This window comes from Malaclemys terrapin, chromosome 20, assembly GCF_027887155.1.
Source record: "Malaclemys terrapin pileata isolate rMalTer1 chromosome 20, rMalTer1.hap1, whole genome shotgun sequence".
NCBI classification, from domain to species: domain Eukaryota; kingdom Metazoa; phylum Chordata; order Testudines; family Emydidae; genus Malaclemys; species Malaclemys terrapin.
The window spans coordinates 16,032,132-16,048,230 of record NC_071524.1 but is presented as its reverse complement, the minus strand read 5'-3'; the positions used below and the strand labels follow the sequence as shown (position 1 = coordinate 16,048,230).

At 54.4% G+C, this 16,099-nt stretch overlaps 1 protein-coding gene across 7 annotated transcripts in view; it reads left to right on the top strand.

Moving 5' to 3' along the window:
• PAK4 (p21 (RAC1) activated kinase 4) overlaps positions 1-16,099 on the top strand; it is a 96,352-nt gene extending 80,253 nt beyond the window's left edge. For 6 of the 7 annotated variants that reach the window (XM_054010240.1, XM_054010244.1, XM_054010242.1 and 3 more), the window contains exons 3-9: positions 206-901; positions 2,056-2,529; positions 4,673-4,806; positions 6,434-6,560; positions 12,057-12,182; positions 14,214-14,348; positions 15,628-16,099. In XM_054010240.1, the coding sequence (XP_053866215.1) occupies positions 206-901; positions 2,056-2,529; positions 4,673-4,806; positions 6,434-6,560; positions 12,057-12,182; positions 14,214-14,348; positions 15,628-15,783 (1,848 nt within the window). In that variant the 3' untranslated portion in view covers positions 15,784-16,099. The other variant, XM_054010243.1, reaches the window with a different exon arrangement.

The following is a 16,099-nucleotide window of genomic DNA, read 5'->3' as shown; positions in this document are numbered from 1 at the left end:
GTGGAGGTGTGTGCTTGCACTGGTAGGTGTGAAGAACCTGCCCCTTGTTTGTCCCTGTTGGTGTGTCTCCCAGTTGAGCCGCGTGGCTGCCCCCTGGCACGTCATGTTCACCACCAGACGTTTCATTTTCCTTTTTTTTTCTTTTCTGTGTGTCTGTGTGTGTTTTTTTTTTTTTTTTTTTTTCCATCCCATGTCCTGCGCGAAGACCATCGTGCGGGGCAACAAAACCGCCAAGGACGGCTCCCTGACCTGGCTGCTGGATGAGTTTGAGAACATGTCGGTGTCCCGCTCCAACTCGCTGCGCCGGGACAGCCCGCCCCTCCAGCCCCGCCGCGACCAGCTCTTCCACCAGAACGGCCTCAACGAGGGGCCGTCCAAAGCCCAGCCCCTCGAGGACAGGAATAAGGACCACAAAGAGAGGGCTCACCACCAGGCCAGGAACGAGCTGGATCGGGACAGGGAAAGGACCCGGGACAGGGAGGAGAACCGGGCCCACCCACAGCAGCCCCGAGGGCAGGAGCCCAGCGGCAAATCCACCAAGCACCCTGGCGGCAGGCCGCCCCCTCCTGAGTACCACAAGCCCTCTAAGGAGGGCAGGCCCAGAGCCCATGACCGGGATGGGAGGCGGGACTACCCGGCGGAGCGGGACTACAGCGAGCCGGCCGACCGCGTGGTCAGGCGGGATCGCAATGACGCCTCCGACAAGAGACCCAAGTCCACGTACACCGGGGAGAAAAGCCCGCAATCCCCGCGGGACAAGCGCCCGCTCTCCGGGCCCAATATCCGGACTCCAAACATCCCCGTCTCCGAAGGGGTGATGAAGACCGCTCAGCAGACCGGCCGGCCTTTTAATACGTATCCACGAGCTGAGACTGACCCTGTCAGGGGCACAGGTTCTCAGGTAAAGGTTCCCCCACCCCTCAGGCCATGATCCAGGTTAGGTAAGAACCGAGCCCTCCTGACTATCCAGCAGCTAAGGCTGAGCCGTGTTCGGGCTCGGTTCGCTCCTAGCCTGCCATCAGTGCCCCCAGAGCAGATGCACTCTCCCAGGCAAAGCACCCCCCTCCTTTGCTTCAGGAGTTAATCCTCCGCTAAGCGGCTTCTTCCATAAGGTATATCCCCTCGATCGATGTAAGGCCTGTCGAATCAGGTGTTTCTGGCAGGCTGCTGGCGTGGGTGGCGGGATGGTTTGGTGGACGCTTCTGTGCATCATGGCGCTAAACGTCTAGCGTGCAGCGAAGATGGCTCGTTCCTTTCGAACAGCTGCACGCTCTGCGGCCGATGCTGCCTCCTGCAGGAGCCGGGTCCCTGGACCGCTGCCTTTGAGCCCTGTAGCAAGCCGACGCCACCGCTACCCTGGTCTCCTTCAGCGGCTGCATGCTCTGCATCACCACTGGCTTGGCTCCCTGTCCTCCTCTCGCAAGCCTTGCACTGCCGCACCGCGCTGTCATCCAGACGCAGCTTTGCTCCCTGCACTGTCTCCTGGAACTGCACCTGTCTCCTCTCCACGCGCTGCGTTCTCGGTAGCTCTCCCGCCCTGCGCACCTTTCCTGCTGCCGCCGCGCTCCCCGTAGCAATCCTGCACCACCGCTGCCCTGTCCTTCCAGCTGCAGCCCCACGCGGTGCGTTAGGACTGCTGACGGATGCTTGAGGCCTCTCTTGCAAGGCCGTGTCCAGTAGAAACACCTGTAGCTGCTGTCTGGATGTCTGGTTTTCTTTTTCCTTTCCTCGTACCTACTCCCTCTCCCCCACAGCCATCCCAGTGCAGATCTCTCTCTCTGTCTCTCTCTTTCAGCAATAGGTAAATGCTAATCACTGCTGTCTCTCTTCAGACACTGTCTCGGCAGGGCTTCTCTGGTAACCCCATGGGAGGATGCCACACTGCCGGCTTTCCTCTTCCTCCCTGTACCCTATTGGCAGGGAAGATTTCGGAGTGGGAAGCGGCTTTTGCTCCGTGCGAAGGCGGTCAGCGAGCGGGGGGCCTGGGTCTCCCGGCCTCTCTGTTCTAGGTTCAGCTTCTGATGTACTGTTTGTCTTTTTTTTCTCTCCTTGCAGGCAGAGCCCAGGTCTGCGAGGCCCCAGGAAATGGCGTCCAATGGGCCAGTAAGCGGGAGCAGTAGCTCCTCCAAGGTCCACCAGCCAGGCCAGCCGAGGTCCAAAAACCCAGAGCCACCCCATCCGGGGATCTCCCCGCACGCATCAGAGCCCCTCTTAACTCGCATCCCCCAGTCAAACCCCCAGCCGTCTTATTCCCAGCCGCTGCCACCGCCTCCTCCCCCCACGGCCTCCCAGCAGCCCCGCTCCCCGCAGCGCGAGCCCCAACGGGTCTCCCACGAACAGTTCCGAGCCGCCCTGCAGATGGTGGTCGACCCGGGCGACCCCCGGACCTACCTGGACAACTTCATTAAAATCGGCGAAGGCTCCACGGGTATCGTCTGCATCGCCACGGTCAAGAGCACGGGGAAGCTGGTGGCCGTGAAGAAAATGGATCTGCGGAAGCAGCAAAGACGCGAACTGCTGTTTAATGAGGTAGGTGGCACATCTAATACACGGGAGCTTCTCCGCACCTAGGGGGGAGCCCCCCTTCTTCAGAACCCTGCCTTACGGACAGAGGATAGTGGGGACCGCAGTCCCCTTTGGGCCGGAGGGTGTGCTGTCAGCGTGGGGCGTGCAGTCAGCGCCACTATTGGGGTGCAAACTTGGAATCCTAAAGGGGAGCAGTCCATTTGGCCAGTCTCTTTGAAGTTGGTTCTGTCATGCTGTCCCCTGCATGGAAAGTGTCTGGATTTGGGGGGAAAGGGTGGGGGGGATGTTTTGGAACGTCCTGTACACATGTGCATTGCTATGTGTGGGAGAAGGAATTCACCCTTCGTTCCTGAGGGAGTTCGTTCCGCAGTCTCAGACCAGGCCCTGAAACGGCTTCGTCTCCTGGACAGATGAGCTTCACTCTTATTGCAGAAACTTGTTCATAGTGCCAGAGGGGTGTCGCTGATGACCGCGATCTTCATCGCCGAGTTTTAGTCCGTCTTTTAGCTATCCTGGGCCCAGGCCGTTGAGTGCCTTGAAGATAACGGCAGAAAGGTCTTTGGCCAACTCAAGATGCAGATGGGCGTTCAGCAGGGTTTTCAGAAGCGCCTGAGCGAGTTAGGTGCCTGACCTGCTTAGATGATTTTTGAAAAATCTCACCAGGGGCCCGTCTGCATCTTTAGGTGCATAAATTCCTTCACAGGGCCGGCCCTTGGGCTCCCAATTCCCACTGACAGGTGATGAGACTAGACTCAGAAATCAGTTCTGAAAATCGATGTAGGCTCCCCAGTTACATAGGTGCTCCTGGTCCCTGCCCCCTTCTCCTGATGAGTTTCCAGTCTGACATTGGCTGTACCAGGTCTTAGCGAAGGTTACGGCCATGAAGTCACCCAGTGGCAGGTTACGGGTACAGGCACTTCTTGTCTGTTCAGGGAAAAGGGCTGGCTTCTGGCTGCAGTGGGGAGAAGAGAAGGGCTCAGATAAACCTCCAGGCGTTGGGAGGGCGAACTTAAAGGAGCAGGGAGCATCCTTTAGGATGATCCTAAGGGGATTAATTAGGAGAAATGGGATGCGGTTAAATCGTGGAATATTTAGGCTGAATCTCAGGAGATGCTTCCTAGCCTTGGAGTCTGTTACCGCAGCTTCTCTCGCACCGTGGTTCACACGGTACAGACTGGTCACGTGGCGATTGGCTCCTCCTCGTTTCCAGCTGCGAAACTGTAAGGAGCTAAAAATGCATCGGGCGCAGCGAACGTCCCTTCTCTGTGTGAGCAACTGCAGCAGATTCCACTGGGAAACAGGGTGGCCTTGATTGGAAAGGGGGTGAGTGACAGGGAATGGGAGGGGGCAGGAAGCCAGGAGGCGAAGACATGGCCATGCAGAAATCGCCTTCCCTTGGGCAGCCCCGTTGCCTGAATCTCTTTAATCTGGGCTGGAGAAGGCACCACAAAACGCACCTCCGGGGAATGTCGCTGATCAAACAGGCCTGTTAATGCGGCGCTGTTACGGGTCCTTGTTAACCCTGGGCCGTCTGTCTGACCCTGAGCTCCCCAAGGGCAGCCACTCGATGCTTGAAGGCGCAGTGCGACTTCCTCCTTTCAGTTCGCTGCCTGGCAAAGCCCCTGCGTTCAGCACCAGCCCAAGCTGAGTCTCCGGACTGCGCGGGGGGAGGCAGGATAGACGCTGGCTGCTCGCTGAGCCCTCTCTGCACTACCCCGGGTCAGCTGATGGGTTCGGATAGACACTCCCCATGCGTGCCTAGCATGGGCTCGTTAGGGCGGGACCCCGTTAGCCTCGTACCTCCCCGATCGCCGAACCAGCAACGCCCAATCCTCCCCCAGTAAGCACTTACTGTTACCTCTCCCTCTGTGACTTCGGTCGCCCACATGGCAAATGCCACAGGGATACAGTCTCCTTGTAGAGCGAGTGCCACCCGAGCCGATCTCTAGCTAGGCTCTAGGGTGGAATTTCTGGTGGGGTGAACCCACATTCAAGTCAGGTTTCTTTTCCCCTCCTTTCTAAAAAGGCTTTTCCTCTGCACGTCATGGAGCTGCGTCCTCGTTTGCATTGCCGGCTCTTAAACCCCACAGCCCCGTTCCTCTGCCGGCGCCGGCCGTAATGCCCCGCTCTGCACCCTGCTTTTCAGGTGGTGATTATGAGGGACTACCAGCACGAGAACGTGGTGGAGATGTACAACAGCTACCTGGTGGGGGACGAGCTGTGGGTGGTGATGGAGTTCCTAGAAGGCGGAGCTCTGACCGATATCGTAACACACACCAGGTACGACATCCTGCCCTGGGGCCTCGCGCCCTGGGGCCTCTGAAGCAAGGTCGGCAGCGGGCGTGGAAGTCCTAGATACAAAAGGAGCACTAGAAATGCCAAGGGCTGAGAGTGTGTGTCAGGCTCCAGGCCTGGACGCCAGGGAAGCCAGGCCGGATGGGTCTCAGTAGCTCCGGCTCAGGAGTGTGAAAAGCCGGAGGGCAGGAGAGGAGAGGGTTAGGGAGATGGAGGGGTAGGTTATGTTTGTGAGTATCTCTCCACCGCAGGGTTAACTCGGGTGCTGCCCCAACTCTCCCCTGAGTTCAGTGGGGCTGTAATCCCAGGCTAGCTGGCCCATGCGGACCCGAGTGAGGCTTTCATGCAGGCTGGTAACCTGCCCACTTCACAGTGAGGACGCAGGCTAAATCACCAAGCACGGATAATCTTCCAGTGCCTACCCACAATTCTCTCTGTGCGCCCAGGACAGACACATTCGCTGCGAAAGAGGCGTAGAGCGGCTTCGCTTCCTGCAGCGCAAAGACCCATGGGGTGTGCCCCCAGTAGCCCTAGCGACGCCCCTGGGGGGGGAGCGCAGCACCTGTGACTGGCTACACTAACCTGAGTGTGGCTGCTCACACCCGGGGGAGGCTAGCACGGGACTGTATCGCTCCGCAGGGATGACCCACCCAAAGAGACTAGCGCCAGCCCCAGACAGGCTACATCTGCACTGCCCAATCAGCTCGGATGACTGGCCCGGACTCCCTGGGCCAGCCCGGCCCGCGTGTGAGCAGCCACTCTGCAGGGCCGTACCCGAGTTACTGTCTCTCTGCGCTGTCTGAGGACCCAGCCCAAGGTTCTCTGGGAAATACTCCTGGTGTCTCAGCACAGTCCCTTGGGGGAGAACTCGTCTCTCCTTCGGGGGAATTGTGGGAAGGGCATTGGAGGGTTATCAGGGCTCCAGTGACTTAGCTGGTGTCCTCGCTTTAGAGTGCATGATTCCAGCTCAGGTTAAAGCAGAGCCGAAAATCTAGGAACCCAGGAATCCTGACTCCCCAACCCCCACTGGAGCTGGGGACAGAACCCAGCAGACCTGACTCCCAGCCACGCTGCTGGGTCATCTAGCTGGGCTTAAAACCCCTCCAAACCCAGGCCAGAGGTCTTCCTGTGTAGATGGTAGGGCTAGAGCCCAGGTTCCGTGTGTAGCATAGCTGTACCCCAGAGGCAAGTTTGGGGTGCAGGCATATCCTGTTCTAGGGGTGGGGCTGCCGAGTAGCTCTCTGAGTTGCTTTTCTGCATAGCACCCCCGCCCCATTGTGTGTGGGTCTCCCTTGCGGGTCTGCAGTTCTCCGTGAGCCCATTGCGTTCAGGTAGTGATCAGAGCTGGGTGTATCTGCTAAAGGCAGGCTGGGACTTTCCGTCCTGGCTCTGCCAGACTCGCTGTGTGAGCAAGTCCTTCCTCGGTTTCCCCATTTATGAAGTGGTGATAATGCTTCCCCCACCTAGGGTGGGTCTGAGGCGGAATGAGAGCTGGCAAATCCCTTCCCGCCGGTCTGACGCTGGGCACTACGCCAGGGCAGTTCCCCCTGTTACTGCAGAGCACTGGGAGGCGGGTGGCTTGTCGGTGCTCTGAACCTTTCTCTGCTTCCAGGATGAATGAAGAGCAGATCGCCGCCGTCTGCCTGGCTGTCCTGAAAGCACTTTCTGTCCTCCACGCCCAGGGGGTCATTCACCGAGACATCAAGAGCGACTCCATCCTGCTCACCCACGATGGCAAGGTAAGTCTCTCTCTCTCTCTCTCACACACACACACTCACACACACCCCTCTGCTGTGCTGGGGAGTCCTGCGGTAACAGAGGATTGCTGCACCTCTCCCGTGGGGACAGCGACACCTAGGGGCGCATTTCGGTATCTCTGCAACCGATAAATTGCTGGGTAAAGATTAACAAGGAGTCCGGTGGCACCGTAAAGACTAAAAGATTTATTTGGGCGTAAGCTTTTCTGGGTAAAAAACCCACTTCTTCAGATGCATGGAGTGAAAATTACAGCTGCAGGCATTAAATACTGACACATGAAGAGAAGGGAGTTACCTTTCCAAGTAGAGAACCAGGGTTGACAAGGCCAATTCAGTCAGGGTGGATGTGGTCCACTCCCAATAATTGATCAGGAGATGTCAATACCAAGAGAGGGAAAATTGCTTTTGTAGTGAGCCAGCCACTCCCAGTCCCTATTCAAGCCCCAATTGATGGTGTTAAATTTGCAAATGAATTGTAGCTCTGCAGTTTCTCTTTGCAGTCTGTTTTTGAAGGGTTTTTTTTCTTCAAGTATGGCTACTTTTAAATCTGTTGAGTGTCCAGGGAGAGTGAAGTGTTCTCCTACTGACTTTTGTATGTTACCATTCCTGATGTCCGATTTGTGTCCATTTATTCTTTTACTTAGAGACTGTCCAGTTTGGCCAATGTACATGGCAGAGGGGCATTGCTGGCACGTGATCGCATATCACATTAGTAGATGTGCAGGTGAATGTGCCCCTGATGGTGTGGCTGATGTGGTTGGGTCCGCTGATGATGTCGCTAGAGTAGATATGGGGACAGAGTAGGCAATGGGGTTTGTTACAGGAATGGGTTCCTGGGTTGGTGTTTCTGTGGTGTGGTGTGTAGTTGCTGGTGAGTATTTGCTTCAGGTTGGGGGGTTGTCTGTATGCGAGGACTGGCCTGTCTCCCAAGGTCTGTGAGAGTGAGGGATCGTTTTCCAGGATAAGTTGTAGATCGTTGATGTGCTGGAGAGGTTTTAGCTGGGGGCTGTACGTAATGGCCAGTGGTGTTCTATTATTGTCCTTGTTGGGCCTGTCCTGTAGTAGGTGACTTCTGGGTACGTGTCTCGCTCTGTCAATCTGTTTCCTCACTTACCCAGGTGGGTATTGTAGTTTTAAGAATGCTTGATAGAGATCTTGTAGGTGTTTGTCTCTGTCTGAGGGATTGGAGCAAATGCGGTTATATCTTAGGGCTTGGCTGTAGACAATGGATTGTGTGGTGTGTCCTGGATGGAAGCAGGAGGCATGTAGGTACGTACAGAAGTCAGTAGGTTTCCGGTATAGGGTGGTGTTTGTGACCATCATTTATTTGCACTGTTGTGTCCAGGAAGTGGCTCTCTTGTGTGGACTGGTCCAGGCTGAGGTTGATGGTGGGGATGGAAATTGTTGAAATCTGGTGGCATTCTTCAAGGGCCTCCTTCCCACGGGTCCATATGATGAAGATGTCCTGCAAGTAGAGGGGCGCTAGGGGGCGAGAGCTGAGGAAGCGTAGTTCTACGTCAGCCATAAAAATGTTGGCACACTGTGGGGCCGTGCGGGTACCCATAGCTGTGCCGCTGACTTGAAGGTATAAGTTGTCCCCAAATCTGAAATGGTTGTGGGTGAGGACAAAGTCACAAAGCTCAGCCACCAGGTGTGCCGTGGCCTCATCAGGGACACCATCCTAGGGTTCTTGCCATTGGCTACGGCTCCCCTAGAGGGCTCGTCTCCACCGCAGCGTTAGTGTGAGGCACAACTTGAGTGTTGCCCCTAAGCCGACTCCCAGAAATCTCGAGCTTGGGTTAAGTGGCGCTTTAAGCTGGCCCATCAGAGGGGGGTTGTTCATGGCTGAGGGCTGCTGACGTTGGAGTTTCAAGGGGGAATATTGCAGTGGAGACGCAGCGGCTCGCGCTACAACAACTCGGCTGCTAATCCGATCGCTCTGCGTAGCTGGAAGGGTGTTACGCAGTCTAGCCACGCTCACTAGAACTAGCTAGACGGCGGTAACTCCAGGCTACTAACTGTTAGAGTGCAGGCAAGCCCTTATCAATGTGCTAACTCATGTGAGAACTCCACACTGCCCTGTCGTCACTAGGGGCTTGTGTAAGACACTACTACGCCAACAGGAGACCTTCTCCCATCACCGTGGTTAAGTCACGTCCCTGAGAGACGGTAGCTATGTCTCCCGTCATCACAGCACTGTCTACACTGGGGATTAGGTGGGTATAACGGTGTCGCTCAGAGGTGTGGATTTCTCCAAATTCTCCTGTTTTTGTTTTTACAACCTCCTTTCCTATTGATGTAGAATATGCTTTTTCCATCGTATAGGGAAGACAAGGGGAGCGGGCTGTGCAGGGGAAACCATCCAATTGACTGCGCCCTGCGAACAAATGTGGGGAAAGAAGTGGAGTTTTCTCTAATCTGGTTCAAATACCATCCTTTTAAAATCGGTTGTAAAAAGTAGGTTAAAAAACCCCTTCAGATAGTGTAAGCGGATTGTGTCCCCTTTAAAGCAGAACAAAAAAAGCTTTTTTTCACATGTACATTTCAGAGCGTGGTAGAAATGTGAGCTAAATGTCAGACCGGTAATGGAATATCCATGTTTTCTCTTTAAATAACCCTTCCATTATAAAATCAAGTTGTTCATCTTTTTAATTTCCTACCAGAGCCAAAGTAATTGGCTCTTTTTCCCTTTGTGGCTCATGGTGAGACTTTGTTCTAGGTCTGGTGGCACCTTAAAGACTAACAGATTTATTTGGGCATAAGCTTTCGTGAGTAAAAACCTCACTTCTTCGGATGCATAGAGTGAAAGCTACAGATGCAGGCATTATATACAGACACATGGAGAGCAGGGAGTTACTTCACAAGTGGCGAACCAGTGTTGACAAGGCCAATTCAATCAGGGTGGATGTAGTCCACTCCCAATAATAGATGAGGAGGTGTCAATTCCAGGAGAGGAAAAGCTGCTTCTGTAGTGAGCCAGCCACTCCCAATCCCTATTCAAGCCCAGATTAATGGTGTTGAATTTGCAAATGAATTTTAGTTCTGCTGTTTCTCTTTGAAGTCTGTTTCTGAAGTTTTTTTGTTCAATGACAGTGACTTTTAAATCTGTGATAGAATGACCAGGGAGATTGAAGTGTTCACTTACTGGCTTGTGTATGTTACCATTCCTGACTTACATGGCTGACTTAGAACAACGCTTCCTCAGCTCTCGTCCCCTAGTGCCCCTCCTCTACTTGCGCTACATTGATGACATCTTCATCATATGGACCCACGGAAAGGAGGCCCTTGAAGAATTCCACCTGGACTTCAACAATTTCCACCCCACCATCAACCTCAGCCTGGACCAGTCCACACAAGAGATCCACTTCCTGGACACTACAGTACAAATAAGTGATGGTCACATAAACACCACCCTATACCGGAAACCTACTGACCGCTATACGTACCTACATGCCTCCAGCTTCCATCCAAGACACATCATACGATCCATTGTCTACAGCCAAGCCCTAAGATACAACCGAATTTGCTCCAACCCCTCAGACAGAGACAAACACCTACAAGATCTTTATCAAGCATTCGTAAAACTACAATACCCACCTGGGGAAGTGAGGAAACAGATTGACAGAGCAAGACGGGTACCCAGAAATCACCTACTACAGGACAGGCCCAACAAGGACAATAACAGAACACCACTGGCCATCACATACAGCCCCCAGCTAAAACCTCTCCAGCGCATTATCCACGACCTACAACCTATCCTGGAAAATGATCCCTCACTCTCACAGACCTTGGGAGGCAGGCCAGTCCTTGCTTACAGACAACCCCCCAACCTGAAGCAAATACTCACCAGCAACTACACACCACACCACAGAAACACCAACCCAGGAACCTATCCCTGTAGCAAACCTCGTTGCCTACTCTGTCCCCATATCTACTCTGGCAACAGCATCAGAGGACCCAACCACATCAGCCACACCATCAGGGGCTCATTCACCTGCACATCCACTAATGTCATATATGCCATCATGTGCCAGCAATGCCCCTCTGCCATGTACATTGGCCAAACAGGACAGTCCCTCCGCAAAAGAATAAATGGACACAAATCGGACATCAGGAATGGTAACATACACAAGCCAGTAAGTGAACACTTCAATCTCCCTGGTCATTCTATCACAGATTTAAAAGTCACTGTCATTGAACAAAAAAACTTCAGAAACAGACTTCAAAGAGAAACAGCAGAACTCAAATTCATTTGCAAATTCAACACCATTAATCTGGGCTTGAATAGGGATTGGGAGTGGCTGGCTCACTACAGAAGCAGCTTTTCCTCTCCTGGAATTGACACCTCCTCATCTATTATTGGGAGTGGACTACATCCACCCTGATTGAATTGGCCTTGTCAACACTGGTTCGCCACTTGTGAAGTAACTCTCTGCTCTCCATGTGTCTGTATATAATGCCTGCATCTGTAGCTTTCACTCTATGCATCCGAAGAAGTGAGGTTTATACTCACGAAAGCTTATGCCCAAATAAATCTGTTAGTCTTTAAGGTGCCACCAGACTCTTTGTTGTTTTTGTCGATACAGACTAACACGGCTACCCCCTGATACTTGTTCTAGGTCTGAACAGCATGGTTACAAGTCTTAAGCTCACCTTCTTTCAGAACCTAACCCAGCCCACGAGAGCTAGAAACGATTGTGTAATGAAACCGACCAGTCTGTGTTTCAATACGGCACGCGTCTTGGCCTTTCCGGGCAGTCCATCCGATTCACCAGGCACCCCTTTGGATACAAATCTGACTTCCTCACGAGCGAATCATACGGAAGCGGCGTCAGTCCCTCGTGCAGATTTGCATTTGGCGTGCTTTAAATAAATAAATAAAAAAGCCTGATTGATCTTTCCTTTGGCTCCGTTTTCCGTCTGCCTGTGCAAATCCGCCTCATTTCTCAGGGTGTTTGCCAGCAGGCCCGGCAGATGCCGTTCAATAGCAGGTTTTGAAATCTCAGTAACTCCCTGTGTCTCTTTTCCCCCCGGCTATCCTGGTGTAATTGCCTGCCAAGCTTGGCTTTGAATCTGAGCCATTTTGGAGTTATGCCGATGTGAAAAGGGTGTTTTGTTTACACCGATAAACTCCTGTGAAGCTCTTACACTTCTGAATATGGGGATTGTAAATCTCCTACTTGGGAGATTCTGATCACAGCGGGTGGAGGCTGGGGAGGAATTAGGGACTTGAAAACTAAACAACTTTGCAAACCGGCGTTGATCGCTGAAGTGTTGAGCAGCTTTGGCTATTTTTAGAATTCAACTTCAGACTCCTCTATGCTGCTCCTTCCTGGGTCTCATTTCAATTGCATGTTTGGTCCCTCTTCCTTGCTGGGGGTCAAGGATTGCTCTCTGTGGCGTTGCAGGCCGGTATGGCCGCTGCCAGCCGTTTTCCCTGTGCTAACTCTCAACCCTTTTCCTTTCCTCTCTCCCTAGGTGAAGCTCTCTGATTTTGGGTTTTGCGCGCAAGTGAACAAAGAGGTCCCGCGGCGGAAGTCGCTGGTGGGAACCCCCTACTGGATGGCGCCAGAGCTCATCTCCCGACTACCTTATGGACCAGAGGTAATGCTAGAGGGGCAGGGCCCTGGGATCCCTGGGGGACGTTCATCCTGGCCCCTTCCTGAGAAGGCTCATCGAAGGGCTAAGAAAGGCCACTGCTAGAGAAGGGAGATGGGAGCAATGGAAATGACGGAGTGTCAGGGCAACGAACACCCAGGGCCTGGGCGATCCCTAGTTTAGTGCCTGGGTAATAAGTTGGCATCTTATGCTTCCCTCCCCCCAAATCGGGAATACAAACGGGGGCCTCGGCACAGCCAAGAGCGTTCTGATCCACCTGTCCACCCTGCAGGGAGATGAATAGATGGTAACACCCCGGCAATGCTAAACCCTAGAGGCTGCGGGATGGAAAGGTGGATGCAGTTTTTAGCTTCCCAGGCGCAGAGGGGAACAGCAAGTTCCCAGAGCTTGTGTGGAATGAGCTGGCAGGAGCCAGTCCACATCCCACTGACGCTTGGATCAGCAGCTCTGTGAGGATGCCGGTGGGTCACCAGGTCTCCGGTGGGGCAGAATTCGGGTTGTCTTGTTCTACAATTTTGATGACGATGATTGCTGTGTACGTGTGCACATTTTTTCCGATTTTTGTAGACCGAAAGGTTCACAGTTGGGGGGGGGAAGTTCAGAAAAGCAGGGGAGGGGGGCAGTTACCTCTTTAACGACGGTAGAGGTTGAGATTCAAAAAGTTAAAGCTTTATGGCTCTTAACCTGCAAATTGTCAGCATCACATGTCAAAATCGACAAAGTCAATAGCCTTAAACCAAACTCTCTCATACGTTCTCAAGCAGCAATTTCCTGACTTTGCCTGCCTGTACATTTCAATGATCATCAATGGAAATGTTTTCCCTTGGTTTGTGTGTGTGCAGTGAACTAGACGGTTACACCCTAAAGGGTGGGTGGGTGTGTTTTTCTCTCCGTGCTCCCAAACCCCGGGGGCTTGTCTTGACTAGGAAAAGCAGATCATGTAAGGCGGAGTTAAATCAGATGTGCTGACTAAGCCTGCTTGAAACTCTCTCACTTTTCCTAGGCAGGACAAACCCTGCAGAGGGCCAATTATTCCTGTAGCCGTGAAATCCGCTTGACTGTTCGTCTGCTTCTGGCACGTGTATAGCATCAAAGGCCACTAAGTGGCGCTGTGTATAAATGCAAACTAGCCATAAGTGCGTTTGGGTCCTAAAAAGGGAAGTGCTCATGCTAACAGGCGCGGATGCGGAATGTGGTCCCTGTCTTTGGAAGACTTCCCTGCTTGCTTTCAGTTCATGGCATTCGTTCCTGTGCATCTATGTCGTAATAAAGCACTAGACACGCGTACGTCCCTGCTAATCAAGGGGCACACTGTAGGGGGGGCGGGGGTTGGATTCCTGCGGTGACAGATTTAGAAACACACCAGTCATCTGGTGTAGCAGGCTAGGCTCTGGGTTTCTATACCAGATGACTGGTGTTTCTAACGTGCAGCTGCCGTCTCTGTCAGATCCAGACTCCAGGCTGCCTTGCCTGGGGGAGTGTGGCCTAGTCGCTCTCTCAGTGAGGCCCTGTGGTGCTTTTCACCTTTGGCGAGGGCACCAGTCTTTCTGATTTAAATAGGACACCGATGTGCTGCCCGGGGAGCAGCGTCTAGCGACTAGAGCAGGGGGAGGGATAGCTCAGTGGTTTGAGCATTGGCCTGCTAAACCCAGGGTTGTGAGTTCAATCCTCGAGGGGGCCATTTGGGGCAAAAATCTGTCTGGGGATTGGTCCTGCCTTGAGCAGGAGGTTGGACTAGATACCTCCTGAGGTCCCTTCCAACCCTGATAGTCTATGATACTGGGCTGGGAGCTATTCCTGGACCGGGCACTTCCCCTCTGTGCTTCAGTTTCCCCTCCCTTTTGTCTATTTATGCTGTAAGCTCTGGGGACAGAGACTGCCCATCACTCTGCGTCTTGCAGTGCCCAGCACAGTGGGGCAGGTTTGGGGGCACAGCAGCCCCCCACCCCACCCGTCATTCCATCGCCAGTCGCTGTCCCTTCGCTTCCTTTTCGCCCATCTCTCCTCTCTTTGCAGGTGGATATCTGGTCCCTCGGCGTGATGGTGATCGAAATGGTGGATGGCGAGCCCCCTTATTTCAATGAGCCCCCCTTAAAGGCAATGAAGATGATCCGGGACAACCTGCCCCCGAAACTTAAAAATGTGCACAAGGTAATGAACGTGTTGGACATCTCCTCCTCTCCCGAGTTAAGTAGGGTCAGGAACCTGGATGGGAGACCCACAGGCGTGGTCAGCTTCTGCAGCACGTGGGCCTGGTTCTCCCTCAGATGGGCTTCCATGGGGGGCTGGGTATACGCTCCAAACGCTTTAGCAAGCTGGCCTGGTGAACTGGGTTCCTTTGTATTTGGGGCCGGGGGGAGGATACCCACACAGACACAGAAACACCCCCTGACGACGTTGATGTTTCACGGTGATTCTCTCACGTCCCGGAATGAGACGGTTGCAGATCCAGTCCCATGTGCGAATGCGCCCCTGGTGGGAGTGGCAAGAACCCGAGGGAGGCCAATTCCCAGCTCTGCCACCTCGCTGCCGAATGACCCTGGGCAAGTCCCTTCTCTCCCCGTTAGATTTCATGAAGCTGTCGGTACAGGGTGGGTGTGGAACAGGATAATGACAGGACCTGCGGACGTGTAGCAAAACCCTCTGTCTGCATTGTGAGAGAGAATATGCAACTATGACGTTGTGAGCTCTCCATACACGTCGTGTATGTGATATACGTGTGCGCTCGCATGCCTGCCGTTGGCTCTCCAAGTGAGAGCATGGGTGAACCATTGCCGTGTCGTGCCTCGGTTTCCCCTCCCACCTATTGTCCATTCTGAGCGCTTCGAGGCAGGGACTCCCTGTATGCACACAAGGGAGCAGTTCGTACGTGATCTACCGAAGGGCTTCCCTTGGTCGCGGCCACAGCTGGGGGCTGAGCTCCACGGGCCTGCGCAACCTGCGTGGGGGGGGTTGATGCTATAAAACCCGAAGAGCGGAGTCACTTGTTAGCATGGGTCTCTCTGGGTGCATGGGGGAGGGGTGTCTCGCGTGCACTCGGGTTTGATGTCTGGGGATGGATTGCTCTGTGGGTAGGGAGATGTCTTCCAGGAACTGTAACATTCTCTGTGACTCATTGCCACCTGCCCTGTTCCGCATCTGACTTCAGCGCCCAGATGACTTGGCACTTAAGGCCTGGGGTGAAATAGGGCGAGCTCAAGAGGCCTGTGCCCGCGGGACGGAGGTTGTGCCAGTCCATAGCTTCTCCCCGTTCCCTTCCCCACCTCCAGCCCGTCCAGTCCCTGCCTGCTGCAGGATCCGGGTGGGTGGGTGGCCGACCCAGGGGAGCCTAGGGCTGATGTCCTGTTCCTCCAGCAGTGGCTTCTCTAATTCCCAGTGGCACTCGCTCTTCTCAGCCCCTGACTCATGACTGCTCCTTCCTCCTCAACAGGTTTCTCCTTCCCTCAAAGGATTCCTGGACCGCTTGCTGGTGAGAGATCCGGTCCAGCGGGCCTCCGCCAGCGAACTCTTGAAACACCCCTTCCTGGCGAAGGCCGGGCCTCCTTCCAGCATCGTGCCGCTCATGCGGCAGAACCGCATGAGATGAGAGCGCCGGCTGCACCGGAGAGAGAGAGAGAGAGACGCGTGCGCCGTCTAACTGCTCCCCACGCGGCCGGCCACGTCCCTGCCTCGGCCCCCGGCCCTCCGTTCTCCAGGGCGCCGCTGCCGTTCCCTTCGGCCGCCGCGGCAGGGACGGCGGGTCCCGACAGCCAGAGCAGCGGCAGGAGCGTCCGGCTCTCTCGGTCCCTCCGGGGTCCCGGCGGGGCCAGCGGTTCCGCTAACTGGATTTACAACTGTGCCACTACTGTCGTGACTGTGGCAGGAGCTCTCCTGCCCATCGCACCATGCTGCTGAGTGGAGGG